General features: G+C 34.9%; 1 protein-coding gene across 3 annotated transcripts in view; it reads right to left on the reverse strand.

Annotated features, from left to right (window-relative positions):
* SCYL2 (SCY1 like pseudokinase 2) overlaps window positions 1-14,225 on the reverse strand; it is a 70,483-nt gene that overhangs the window by 28,293 nt on the left and 27,965 nt on the right. For all 3 annotated transcript variants that reach the window (XM_058741660.1, XM_058741659.1, XM_058741661.1), the window contains 6 exons: window positions 12,107-12,251; window positions 5,962-6,111; window positions 4,178-4,399; window positions 3,010-3,126; window positions 2,312-2,437; window positions 1,338-1,514 (listed from right to left, as the gene is read on the reverse strand). In XM_058741660.1, coding sequence (XP_058597643.1) covers window positions 1,338-1,514; window positions 2,312-2,437; window positions 3,010-3,126; window positions 4,178-4,399; window positions 5,962-6,111; window positions 12,107-12,251 — 937 coding nt within the window. The remainder of the gene's footprint in view (window positions 1-1,337; window positions 1,515-2,311; window positions 2,438-3,009; window positions 3,127-4,177; window positions 4,400-5,961; window positions 6,112-12,106; window positions 12,252-14,225) is intronic.

Raw genomic sequence — 14,225 nt, forward strand, 5'->3', positions numbered from 1 at the left:
TAGCCATAGGAACTCTTCCTTTATCACCACAGACTTCCTTCTGTTCCCCTCCTTTTAAAGGAAGGACTGCAAATAGCCTCTCATAAAACCATTAAATCACACAGCTGATGGTTTATTAATATGCTACTGCCATGGAATGGCAGAAATATGTAGTAATATTTACTATGTGTCTAGAAATTTCATTTAATCTCAACAACCCCTTTTGTTTCAGAAATGAGCAAAACTAAGATTTTAAGAGTCTAATGACTTGCCCATGTCATCCTTCTAATAAGGATGAAGAAGACCAGATTCAAACCCAGGAGTGTGACCCTACTGCTCTTAAATCCAAGACTACCTTGGGGCGCCTGGGTGACTCAGTTGGTGAAGCATCTGACTTCGGCTCAGGTCATGATTTCACAGTTCGTGAGTTTGAGCCCTGCATCGGGATCTGTGCTGACAGCTCAGAGCCTAGAGCTGCTTCGGATTCTGTGTCTCCCTCACTCTCTGCCCCTCCCCAGCTCATGATGTCTCTCTCTCTCTCTCTCTCTCTCACAAACAATTTTTAATTTTTTTTAACATCTATTCATTTTTGAGAGACAAAGAGAGACATAGCATGAGTGGGGGAGGGGCAGAGAGAGAGGGAGACGCAGAATCTGAAACAGGCTCCAAGCTCTGAACTGTCAGCACAAAGCCCAACACGGGGCTTGAACTCACAGACTGTGAGATCATGACCTGAGCTGAAGTTGGACGCTTACCCACTGAGCCACCCAGGCGCCCCTAAAAAAATTTTTTTAAAAACCCAAGGCTACCTTGAATCTGACAAATATTATAATAGAGTCTAACATCAGAAATTAATTACATTTTAACTTATAATACACACACACACATTATTTCCATGGTGCTGTAAGCATTTTCCTCCTCCTGGTAAAACTATCAGCAATAAAGAGAAACAACTGGCATAAACTATCTACAAGCTAAAGACCCTAAATAACAAAAAGAAAAACAAAAACAAATATTTAAAAGTACAGAAGAAAAAGAAATACTTCTTTTCACAAACCAATAACTTTCAATAAGTCCAATAAGAACAGTATGCCAGATCTCAATATAATTTATTTTCTGAGGTGGTAACTTACGGAGAGCTATCAACATTTACTTGCAAAGTTTAATTATAATTTTAGGAATGGTTCACTTCAAACATATGCAAAATAGGTTCTGACTAATGGAAAAAAAAGTCTCTTATACTTACCTCAATTTTTAAAAAGTCACACATCCATTTCTTTTGTTTTCAGTGATAGTCATCATTGACTAATATCATTAAGTAACAGCAAACAAATAGGAAAGAGTATTTACATACATACCTGGATTGGCTCCTGCTGTTTAAAAACAGGGCCAAGTTCAGGTAGAATTAATTTGACATATTCTTCTTTGGTGCATTCTTCAGCAATCAGTAGAACATTGGGCAAAACAAAAGGTACCATATCAGGGTTTACAAATTCTGAAGTCAAACAAGGCAAAATTCTCTGCACAATGACACGCTGAAAGGCAAAAATGTTTTCATAAAACTAAATTTGACTTCGGGTCTTTAGTGTTAATATTGAAGTTACAGTCTAAAATGTCCAATCCCTTTGGGGAAGATGATCATATAATTTCCCTCAGGAAACCTTCCTTCATTAAGTCTTCACTAATTTGTTTCTCCTCTTCATTACTTATGACTCATACCACACAATTTAAAAACTGTCCTGTATTATTAATCGTTGTTTCATGCATATTGACTCTATCTACACTTACTGAAAGAGCCTTGAGAGCAAGAACAATATTTGTTTCCTCTTTATTCTCCATAGCATCTAAGTAAAGGGCTAACTAAACAGTGAATAATCAAAGAGTATCGACAGATTAAACACTGGAGATATTTTTGCAGGAATCACCAGTTTTCCAACCATTGACTTCTATGGCATTCACCAACATATTTTAGACTATATTACACTCATGATTTAATAAGCCAGAGAAGGAGAGTTACAGGAACTGTAATACAGAAGTATCGCTTAATTGCTGGTGAAGCAATGATCTCCACAATGAGAGCTTATGGACCTGTCTTCTGACATTTAATGTGCAAGCACTACCTTTGCATAGGTAGTATTCTTCTAATTTTTTTACCTAATTTTTTAGATGATTTTTGGACCCCGCGAAAAAGGTCCACTAAACTTTTAGCTTCAGTCTGCAGCCTTCTATAGTCATTTATGCACCTAAAGCAAAAGTTCTATTTATTTCTCTGGAAGAGTTATTATAGTAAATGAAAATCCTGTCTATAATAAAAAACTGATCAACAACAAACCTTGGGCAGTTTTGGTAGAACTTTTGGCAGTCCTTTGAAAAACTGTGATTTCTGAAGATTATCTCTTTGGAATAAGGTATCAAAATACTGCAGTGTTACTGCACCAACATCATCAAAGAAGGGAATCTAAAAATAGGGAAATAAAATTATTTTGGTAAATATTAAAGTACTTCTCATACCTGAAACTGCCATAATATAGTAAAAATATTTAGAAACATTTAGCAAAATACTAAAAAGCACTTAATAGCTCTAATTATAAAAATCGAAATAAGGAATAGCCAAATTTCTTTTCAGGTTCAAATTTTTCAGTCGGTACCTGTGAGTTCCCTAGGTAGTAACATTTTCTTTACCTAACTAATAAATGCTGAAAGATTAAATATCTTGAAGGCATAAAGAGCACTATTAAAATCCATGCTTACATGAGTAAATTAGAAGGCTGTGAATTCTTGGCGTGTCCAGAATTTCTACACCTGTATAACTATTAGGATTCTAATTATCTGAAATCTTATTTTATATCACAGCAATTATACACATAAATTATTTAACTGTTTAAAGATTAAAAGAAGTTGCATATTTAACACATTTGAGAATACAGATGTTATCTGGGGCCTCTGGCTAAATCTTGCTTTAGAAGCACTTAATCTACTTTTAACTCCTTGTCTCTCTTCCACCTAAGGCAGGAATTCATGTGTACTCACCTTGGTCATTTGATCTGCATCTGGTCTTACAGTCGGAGTTACATTTAACAGCAGTTTTACATGTTCACGGACTTCCTCAGGTATATTTGAAAGTGAACTAGATCCTAAACGACTCAACTATTCAGAAGAGTAATACTATTAAATATGAATATAAAATATTCAAAAAGATAATGCATTTACAGTCAACAGTCTATTTAAAAAACCTTTTTTTCCTCAAAAAAACTAAAAACAGAACTACCCTACGACCCAGCAATTGCACTACTAGGCATTTATCCAAGGGATACAGGGGTGTTGTTTCAAAGGGACACATGCACCCCCATGTTTATAGCAGCACTACCAACAATAACCAAGGTATGGAAAGAGCCCAAATGTCCATCAATGGATGAATGGATAAAGAGGATGTGGTACATATATACAATGGAGTATTACTCGGCAAGCAAAAAGAATGAAATCTTGCCATTTGCAACTACGTGGATGGAACTGGCGGGTATTATGCTAAGTGAAATTAGTCAGAGAAAGACAAAAATCATATGACTTCACTCGTATGAGGACTTTAAGAAACAAAAGAGATGAACATAAGGGGAGGGAAACAAAAAGAATATAAAAACAGGGAGGGGGACAAAACAGAAGAGACTCATAAACTGAGGATTTATGGAGGGGTTATGGGAGGGGGGATGGGCTAAATGGGTAATAGGCAGTAAGGAATCTACTCCTGAAATCACTGTTGTACTATATGCTAACTAATTTGGATACGAGTTTTAAAAAAAAAAATTAAAATTAAAGCAAAAACAAAAAACAAAAAAAACCTTTTTTAAGTTCATTCAAAAATATATTTTACACTGAACAAACTGCTAATTCTACTGTGGCAAGATAATTAAAACACTTATCTTCAATACCTGAAATTGTTTCTATGACAAAAACAAAATGCCCATCATTTTAGATCATATTTCAGTATTCACTCTAGTAAATAAATGCCACAATTAAAGTTGTGGTAAAAAACTTTGATCCTCATTATTTATAGAATTACTTTTAAGTTGATTTTATGCAAACTTAAACTATGAGACACTCGTCTCACTTTACAGAATTTTCTGGGGACATTTTAAAAAAATCAAAGAAAAATTTAATACATTTTTAATGCAAGCAAATATTTATATATAAGGCAAATTACCTGATCCAACTGCCTACTAAAACTCTTGTAAATATCTTGCTTGTTAACTTCAAATATGGGTTTCCCTTTGTTAAATACAGCATACATGACAGTTCCTAGAGAGTACATATCACTGGCTGTTTCACAGCTCACAGAAAGGATGTATTCAGGAGCCAAATATTCAGGATTTGGAAGACACAACGATGGTAGATTTGGGTCCCATTCTTTACAAGGAAACTTAGGCTATAAGAACACAGAAAAGGGATTACAAAGATTAAATATTTCAAATTAAGGCAAACCACTATCAAACAGTAGCAACCTAATTTTAAATTCATACTCAGTCATACAAGTAAAAACACTACCACCTTCAATCCTGAAATTCCCAAATTCTCAAATCTGGAAAGGACACTAAACAAACTGAGAGATACGAATAAGAACTCTTGCAACTTTCAGATGATTGGACCTCTCTTCCAGAAGACAAATTATCACTATAAGATGCAATATGAATATGAAAAGGTAAAACCTATGTTCTATGATACATAAGCTTCAAGTTTTCTGGACTCAGATTATCATCTGAAGCCTTGTTCTTTCACTAACTAGCTGCATGATTTAGTTAACAAGTTCAAAAGGTTGTTGTAAGATTAAACAAATGCATGGGAAAAAATGAACCTAACAAAGTGTCTGACCCAAAGTGTATATTCAACCAATACTAATTCTTTCTGCTTCCTTTAAAAGAGTTTACTTCAGGGGCGCCTGGGTGGCTCAGTCGGTTGGGCGACCGACTTCGGCTCAGGTCATGATCTCACACTCCGTGAGTTCGAGCCCCGCATTGGGCTCTGTGCTGACAGCTCGGAGCCTGAAGCCTGTTTCAGATTCTGTGTCTCCCTTTCTCTCTGACCCTCCCCCGTTCATGCTCTGTCTCTCTATGTCTCAAAAATAAATAAACGTCAAATAAAAAAAAAAAATTTAAAAGAGTTTACTTCAATTACAAATCTATCTTAGGTCAAATCAGGATCCCTTTAACAACTACATATATTAAAAACTTGAAATATTACAGTATTTCCTAAGTATAAATAGGCAGATACGATAATCACTAAGTAACAGGTGCTTTGGAACCAGAGAGACTGGGTTCAAATCCTAGCTCTACCACTTAACCACCTGCCTAAACTTAGGCAGATTATTTTATTCTGTGAGCCTAATTTAGTCATCTATATTATTCCTGTATCTCACCAACTGTGGTTAAGAAAATACATAAAAAGTGTTTAGTAAAGTGCTTCAATAAACGTTAGCTATTATTATCACTGCTACTGTTGTTATCATGCTCCCTATAGAAGATTCTGTAGTCCAATAAATTAGGAAAACACTACTAGAGATTCACAATGTTTGTTAGTGTATTTGACATCCTACGGAAAAAAAAGCCTACTTAGCCCAACAGTTCTCAGATTTGTTTAACTCTAGCATCCTTTACTCAAGTAACATTACTGTGGAATTACCAAACTGAAGAATACTCTTAGGTAAAATGAACACTAGAAATTTCTATAAAGTTAAACATTTAAACATACATTGTACCACATAGCCTATTTCTACACATTTATCAGGCATGCAAATTCTCTAGTACATTCCAGATGCATCACAAATTTCCATAGCTTTAAAAAAATTAGAAGACTAGGGCACCTGGCTGGCTCAGTCTGTGGAGCACGTGACTCTTGATCTCAGGGTTGTGAGTTCGAGCCCCATGTTGGGTGTAGAGATTGCTTACAATAAAATCTTTTTTAAAAAATTAGAAGATTTAAAACCTTCATTACCTCTTGTTCAGAAGGATTGGATGATGATACACAAAAATCAAACCCCATTATTTTCCAGGCTCCACTTTTATTCAAAATTATATTTTCAGGTGTGATATTTCCATGAACCATTTTCACACTGCTATGCAAAAATGACAATCCTTCAGAAACCTGTAAACAGGGGGAAAAAGACACTTTTACATTAAATAAAATTCCTTTCAATTACAATAATAAAATGTCTCTTAAAAATCATAATTGCTGCTTCTTCCAATAGAAGATTTTTTTACATGCAGGTAACCATTAATTTAATCATAAATGCAAAAGAGAAGATATTCTCAGTTGCCACAACGATCAAAGCATTAGTGGGAAAACCCATTTATAAAACCAGAATACACTCTTCATTAAAGTTCCTTTCTATATCCATATAAGCAAAAGAAAAGAATTTAAAAGCACTTTGCTATCCAAATTTATCAAGTTCCTATGTTTGAAAAATGAAGGAATCTTTGGTTCCCAAGATACAGATAGTAAGTATCAAGGGACACCTTTATCAATTTTATTCTAATTCTTAATATTTTTACATACTTACACTTCATATTGAAGTTCAGTTTTTCTGAAAAGTATTGTGCTTAGTTTTCAAATATTAATTGATGCTCACTCATTCTCAGGCTGGATTAGTATCAGGCAATTTTTATATCTGTACCTGAGACTACTATGGAATCTGTTAACCAAAAATGAAGACTGGATTTCTGTTTCCAGGAGTAGATTTTGGCAAACTAAAGCTCCCTGACTTCCAAGACACCATTCCCCCAGGTTTTTCCCCAACTCCACTGGCTGCTGCTTTTCAGTCTGTTTACACTGCTGGTTCCTCCTCAGTACCCCAACCTCCTGGACTCAATGTTTGGACATCTGAAGTTTCCATGTACTCTTTCTCAGTTTTCTCATACCTTTCAATACCATCTATATGTTGACTGTTCCCAAATTCTCTCCAGCCTGGCCCTCTTTTCTAAAGTCCAGACTTGATTATCTGACTGCCTTCTCGATTTCTTTCCCTGGAATGTTTTACAAGCATCTCAATCTTAGAAGAATCTGAAACTGAGCTTCCCCTACAATTCAGTTCTCTCCTCTTGTAGTCTTTTCCCTGTATCAGTTAATGGCCACTTCATTTTTCCATTTTCAAAAACTTTTGAGTTATCCTGCACTACTCTATTTTTCTTATACAGTAAAGCCATCTGCAAAGCACAATACCTTTACTACTAAAATACATTTAGAATCTGATCCTGTCTTACCACCTTCCCTACTCTAAACCATCATCATCTCTGGCCTGTATTACTATAACAGTCACCTACTTCACCTCTTTGTTTCTGTTCTTACTCTTCTACATAGTTTAATTCTCAATAAGTAGCTACCATGCCAAGTCACTTTCCTACTCAAAGACTTCCAAAGACCTTTCCTTTCTCTCTGAGTAAAATTCAAAGTATTTCTCTGGCTCTCAGGGATAACAGGACTTAACCACTCATTAACTCCATGACCTTGTCTCCTACTACTCATCTTCTTATTTACTCCTCTCCACCACTCCAGGTATTTCGCTACCCCTTGAACATGGCATGCATGATTCTGTCTCAGGGACTTTGCACTTGCTGTTCTTTCTGCCCAGACCATTCTTTCCCTACATATCTATATGGTTCGCTTCTTTGCTTTTTTCAGGTCTTTACTCAAATGTCACCTTTTCAGTTATAGATTTCCTGACTACCTCCATCCAAAAGTGCAACCTTTCCCTCCACATCCAAACCATCCTCTTCCCTCTTCACCTTTTTTCTCCATGTGCACTTATCATAATCTAATATATTTACTTATTTTATTGTCTCTCTTCCCCATGAGAATGTAAGTTCTGAAAAGCAGTAATTTGTGTCTGTTTTTTTCACTGCCATACTTTCAGCATCCAGAACTGTGCCAGACATACAGCTATCCAATAAATATTGCTTAATGATTTAATACAAAAACAAATTCTCTAAAAAAAATCCCTTACAGTTTCAACATGAAGACAAGTCAACAGTAAAGAATGTAAAGAGTACTATTTTAGAAGATACCTGAATTCCTGTCCCCACTTCATTACTTACTAGTCTTGCAACTTTGAGCAAGTCACTGAACCTATGTAGGTCCCAGATGGTAAATTACTTCAAATAATGGCATATTAACCTCTTAATAAGTGTGGGAAATCATAAGACTCCATACCATTCTCAATTCCCATACCCATAGTCAGTCAACTGGGCCTATTCTAATTCTGCATAACATCACTCTATACCTCTAGTACTTCCTATGATTTTTGACCAAGACTTTTTAACTATCATTAACTATTTTTACCAGCAAGCACTATGCTAAGTACTTACAAATTTACACATTTGACTCTGAAAATAACCCCATAGCGTAAGAATTATTTCCCACACATTTTTCCTACCCCCCAAGTTCTACTCTTCTAGCATGACAGTTCTAAAATGCTTATCAGACCAGGTCATTTACTCTGCTTAAAATCCTTCAGTGTTCCCCATCACCAAAAAGGTCTCTTTCTATCTTTTCAGTTTCATTTTTCATCACTCCCTGAGATGCGATGTGCTACCTCTAACTGCCTGATATTTACCCTGAGTAACTAGTATAATAAGCAATTAGGGGCTTAATATTTCTCAGATGAATGTTCTCTAGTCCTAACACATTCAAACCCACGAAATTTATATAAGATTTGCATTTTAAAAAATGCTTATTCCTCAAATTTAATTTATAAAATATACAAAGTTTATCAAGTCTAGAAAAGTTTTCCTAACTTTATAAGGAAAAAGAAACCCCTATGCATGCTTATTGTATATTTCAGGCATTAATTTGATAGATACTTTTATATAATTATCTCAGTTAATCTATGGAACCATTTTATGGTTGGAAAAAAAAAGTTCAGATGCTTGTTACAAAGCTACAGTAATCAAAACAGTGTGCATTGGCGTAAAGACAGAAATATAGACCAATGGAACAGAATGGCATATACAGTCAAATGATTTTTGAGAAAGGTACAAAGACCATTCAATGAGGGAAGGATGGAAGGTTCAACAAAGGGTGCTGGGAAAATTGGATATCCATAGTCAAAACAATGAGGTTGTACCCTTACCTTAAACCATATGTAAACATCAACTCAAAATAAATCAAAGGCCTAAACATAGGACTAAAACTATAAAACTCTTAGAAATAAACAGAGGAAAAGTTTCATGACACTGGATTTGGCAATGACTTCTTAAATATGACACCAAATGCAACAAAAGAAAAAATAAATTGGATATATCAAAATAAAAAACTTCTGTGCATCAAAGGACAAAATCAAAAGAGTGAAAAGGCAATCCACAGAATGGGAGAAAATATTTGCAAATCATATATCTGATAAGAGGTTAATATCTGGAATATACAATGAACACCTACAACTCAACAACAAAACAAACAACCTAATTCAAAAATGGGCAAGAGACTTGAATAGACATTTCTCCAAAGACAATATACAAATGGATAATAAGCACATGAAAAGATGCTTAAATTCACTAACCACTAAGAAAATGCAAATCAAAACCACAACAATCTACCATCTCATTACTATGAGGATGGCCACTATCAAAAACTAGAAAACAAATGTTAGTGAGGACATGGAGAAATTAGAACCCTTGTGCACTACTGGTAGAAATATAAAATGGTATAGCCACTATGGAAAACATTATGCCAGTTCCTCAAAAAATTAAAATAGAATTACCATATGATCCAGCAATTCCACTTCTGGGTATATCCCCAAAAGAACTTTGAAAGCAAGATCTTGAAGAGAAACTTCTACACCCATGTTCACAGCAGTATTACTCACAATAGCCAAGATATGGAAGCAACCCAAGTGTCCACAGACAAACGAATGAATAAATATAATTCCGTAAATATATACAATGGATTATTTAACCTAACAAAGGAAGGAAATTCTGATACACACTATGACACAGATAAACCTTGAGAACATTATAGTAAGAGAAATAAACCGGTCAAAAAAGAAATAATAATGCATGATTCCACTTATATGAGGCACCTAAAGTAGTCAAATTCATAGAAAATGAAAGTAGACTGGTTGCCAGGGGCTGAGGAGTGGTGGGGTTGGGGGATGGGGAGTTACAGTTTAATGGATCCAGTTTCAGTTTTCCAAGGTGAAAGAGTTCTGGGGATGGATGATGGTATGTTTGCACAACAATGTGAATGTACTAAATGCCACTGAACTATAGACTCGAAAATGGTAGGACAGTAAATTTTACATTATGTGTATTTTATCACAATTAAAAAATATATACTGTTAAGCAAACAAGATAAGCCAGACACTAGATACTAGAAGAAAATATATGTAACTCATGTATCTGACAAAAGACTTGTGTCCACAATAAATATATAAAGAAACCTCAAAACTCAATAAGAACCCATTCAAAAAATGGGCAAAAGAGCTGAATAGACATTTCACCAAAAAATATTCAGAGGGCAAAGTATATGAAAAGGTGTTCAACATCATTATTCATCAGGGAAATGCAAATTAAAGCCCCAACAAAATACCACTGCATACTGATTAGAATGACTAAAATTATAAAGACAAACCATACTTCTGGCAAATATGTGGTAAAAATGGAACTCTCATACACTGAAATAGGAATGTAAAATTAAAAGAAATTTAAAAAATTAAAAAAGGAATGTAAAATGGTATTACCACTTTAGAAGAGTTCGAAGTTTCCAAAGAACCAAAATGTATACATACCATTTGATCTAGCCATCCCATTTCTAGGTACTTAACAAAGAGAAATTAAAGCATATGTACAAAAACTTGTATATATTAAAGCATATATACAAAAACTTGTATATGAGTATTCACAGCAGCTATATTTGCAATAACCAAAACCAGAAACAAACCAAATGACCATCAACTGATGAATGGATAAACAAACTATGGTATATCCATACAATGGACTACCACTCAGCAATTAAAAATTATTGATATGCACAACTATATGGATGAATCTCAAAAGAATTAAGTGAAAGAAGCCAGGCAGAAAAAAAAGAGTACATATAAAATGATTCCAGTTAGAAAATTGTAGAAAATACAAACCAATTCATAGTGACAGAAAGCAGGTCAGTGGTTTCCTGGGACAAGAGATAGAAAGATAGCAAGAAGTAGGAGGGAAGGATTACAGTGGGTATAAGAATACTTTGGGGGGTCATGAATATGTGCATTATTTTTATTGCAGCGATGGTTTCACAGGTATATATGGCAAATTTATAAAACCATATAGTATTTTAATATGTAAAGTTTATTATATACCAATTAATAACTTAATAAAGCTGTTAAAAAATCATAAAATGATCTCTGTCCCCAAGGAACTAAAATTCTACTGCACAAATTTACTCTATAGAGTTGAAGATATTTCATTTTGGTAAACAGGGAAAGGAAAATTAGAAAAAGTGGACATATAAGAAAAGGCTAACAATATCTCTTGATGCCTATTAAATAATTTCCTTAAAGATGTAATTTTTAATTTTTATTAAATACTTAAGTACTTCAACTTAATAGTTTGTTTATGAAATGCATTAACGAGGTTTAGAACTCAAAAAAATAAAAATGCAACCACCCCAACCACCAGTCAGTAAGTGCCCTTCTACAAAGGTTACCAATGTTATGTTTCATAAATTTAAAATATAATTTGGGACACCTGGGTGGCTCAGTCAGTTAAGCATTTGACTTCGGCTCAGGTCAAGATCTCATGGGTGTGTGAGTTCAAGCCCCGCATCAGGCTCTGTGCTAATACCTCAGAGTCTGGAGCCTGCTTCGGATTCGGTGCCTCCCTCTCTCTCTGCCCTCCCCCTACTCTCTCTCTCTCCCTCTCTCTCTCTCTCTCTCTCAAAAATAAATAAAAAATTTTTTAAAAATAAAGTAAAAAAATAAAATATAATTTAAAACTAACAACAAACTGTAGAAAAACTACAAAATACAGAAATAGTTTTAAATTACTGAAAGGATCCAAAGGTTTACCTGAAGCAGTTTATATTGCTAATAAGTTTGAAACAGCCAAAAAACAATTTTGAAAGAAAAAACTCTTTTCACATGATGAACAAAAATACATACCTGGAGCAAACCATATTTGGTTTCTACATCATAAAGGTTATAATCCTTAATGTCTGGAGATACAGGGGAAGGTAGATTTTCCCAGTTACCTAAAACATTGGCTAAACTGGCAAAAACTGGTTCTGTACAAAATGCCAAGCAATCCCTGTTTTAAAAAAGAAAAAGATTTATTTACCACCATTTTTTCCCACATTATCAAAATCAAATGTACATAAAATATTAGTGGTCAACAAGAAAGTAGACTTAGATTTATTTTCAACATTAATATAATACACAATTTTCAGAATATGCTCAAAGGAACCTACAAGTTTCCCACAGACCGTCCTGGAGCAAGAGGAGTCAGAAAAGGGCACAGAGAACAGCTCCAGGGGCCTCTATAACTACTTCAATCAGAGCAGCTTTGCTTTTACCTACTTTATATATACTTTTAAAAGGTGTCACAATTTTTAAAATTTTAAATTACTGCTCCTTGATATATAAGAATATTTAGAAATTCAGAAAGCGTTAGATATTAACATTCAATAGGCTTTATGGAGTAATTATAAAGAACTCAGGCTTTGAAGATGGACAAATACCCAACTTCAAGTCCTAGCATCCCTATCCCCTGACTACGTGACTTGGACACCTCAGCTCTGAGACTCGCTTTGCCCATTCGTAAAATGCTGATAAAAAACCACCTTGAAGGGTTACGCGAGGATCAAAGGAGATACTGAATGTAAAGCACACAGCACAGTGACTAGCATGTAAACTCAATAAGTCTTTACTACTGCTATTATCATTACCAAGTGTTTGAGACTCAAGTGCTAACATTTTATGACTTGGGCTTAGGCTCTGGCAATAGAGAACTACAAGGTAGTGTGGTAACAAAGCTAAACCAAACTTCTGCACCTGGATTGTAAATGCTTAATAGCAAGTATGCCCTTTGCTGTTTCATCTTTCTCCTGTTCCTGTGTACCTTTTCTTTCACCTTAAACTCATTTTTCAAGTAAAAGTGAATGCAGAAGCTCAATATACGTGAGAGATTAACACAAAGCTCCTTAGGGTGAGGGAGAGAGTTACACCTGCTCACTCATTAACAAAGATGCTACCTTGTTCTTTACTCCCTCATCAAGCTCATTAACACAGTGGACACCAGGCTTTCATCTGCTGAACTGTACTGGAGGAAAACTGATCAAATACACTAAAGTCTTTCCTACAGTTTTCTATAATTCCCAGGATTCATGTATTTGAGTTACTCTTATTTTTTTTTTCCTCTCTGTCTTGACCCCAACATCATCCTTGGTCACATCAACACCCATATGATTATTCCTCCAGCTGAAGCCCCCTTATTTTTTTCATGCATATTCACTTCCATCATCATTTTTACAGTGACATGTGAGAAGGGCTATATCCTCTTCTCAAGAACCACCTCCCCAGCCACAGCTACTTACTAGACATTATCTCCTACCCCTTTACTACTTACACCAAATCTAGCTCACTGGCATCTTTATTCACCAAATTCAAAGTACTGAGTCCTGACCATACATGATTGATTCCTTTCTCCCAACTATCTCAACAATAAACCATCACCCTTTATTACCCTTTACTGAAAAAACCCTTATGAATCCTTTAATAATCATTACAAGTTTCTTCTACTCTCTTCCTTATGTCATAGGCAGAGGAAAGAAATAGAAAACCCCAGTCTTTTTAAATTCAGTACTAAGTCACATAATGTACTTTAACCTTGCTCTTTTTATTTTTTAGCATTCAAGGACATTCCTTTATAGTTCTCTCATTTAGCTTATTCCATGGCCCCCTTTCCCCATTACTCACCTATTATCCACGTTCTACTTTAAAAAGCATGAAGTTCATCTAACACGAATGACCTCACTTCCCTAAACTTTACCTCAGTATATTAGTGATTAAACCATCATTCTAAAATTTCCTTTGAGTCCCTCTTATGGGACTTTATTCACATGATGTCTTGTCTACTGGGCTCCTTTGTACCTATTTTCTAGCTTCCAAACTGCCTTCCTGCTACTGAAATTACTGATTATCAATAATAACCTCTCACTAGTCAAATGTAATGAATTTTTCTTAGTCCTTATTTTCTCTTTACTCAGTGGTCCTCAGTGACTAG

This window comes from Neofelis nebulosa, chromosome 8 (assembly GCF_028018385.1).
Source record: "Neofelis nebulosa isolate mNeoNeb1 chromosome 8, mNeoNeb1.pri, whole genome shotgun sequence".
Lineage (NCBI taxonomy): Eukaryota > Metazoa > Chordata > Mammalia > Carnivora > Felidae > Neofelis > Neofelis nebulosa.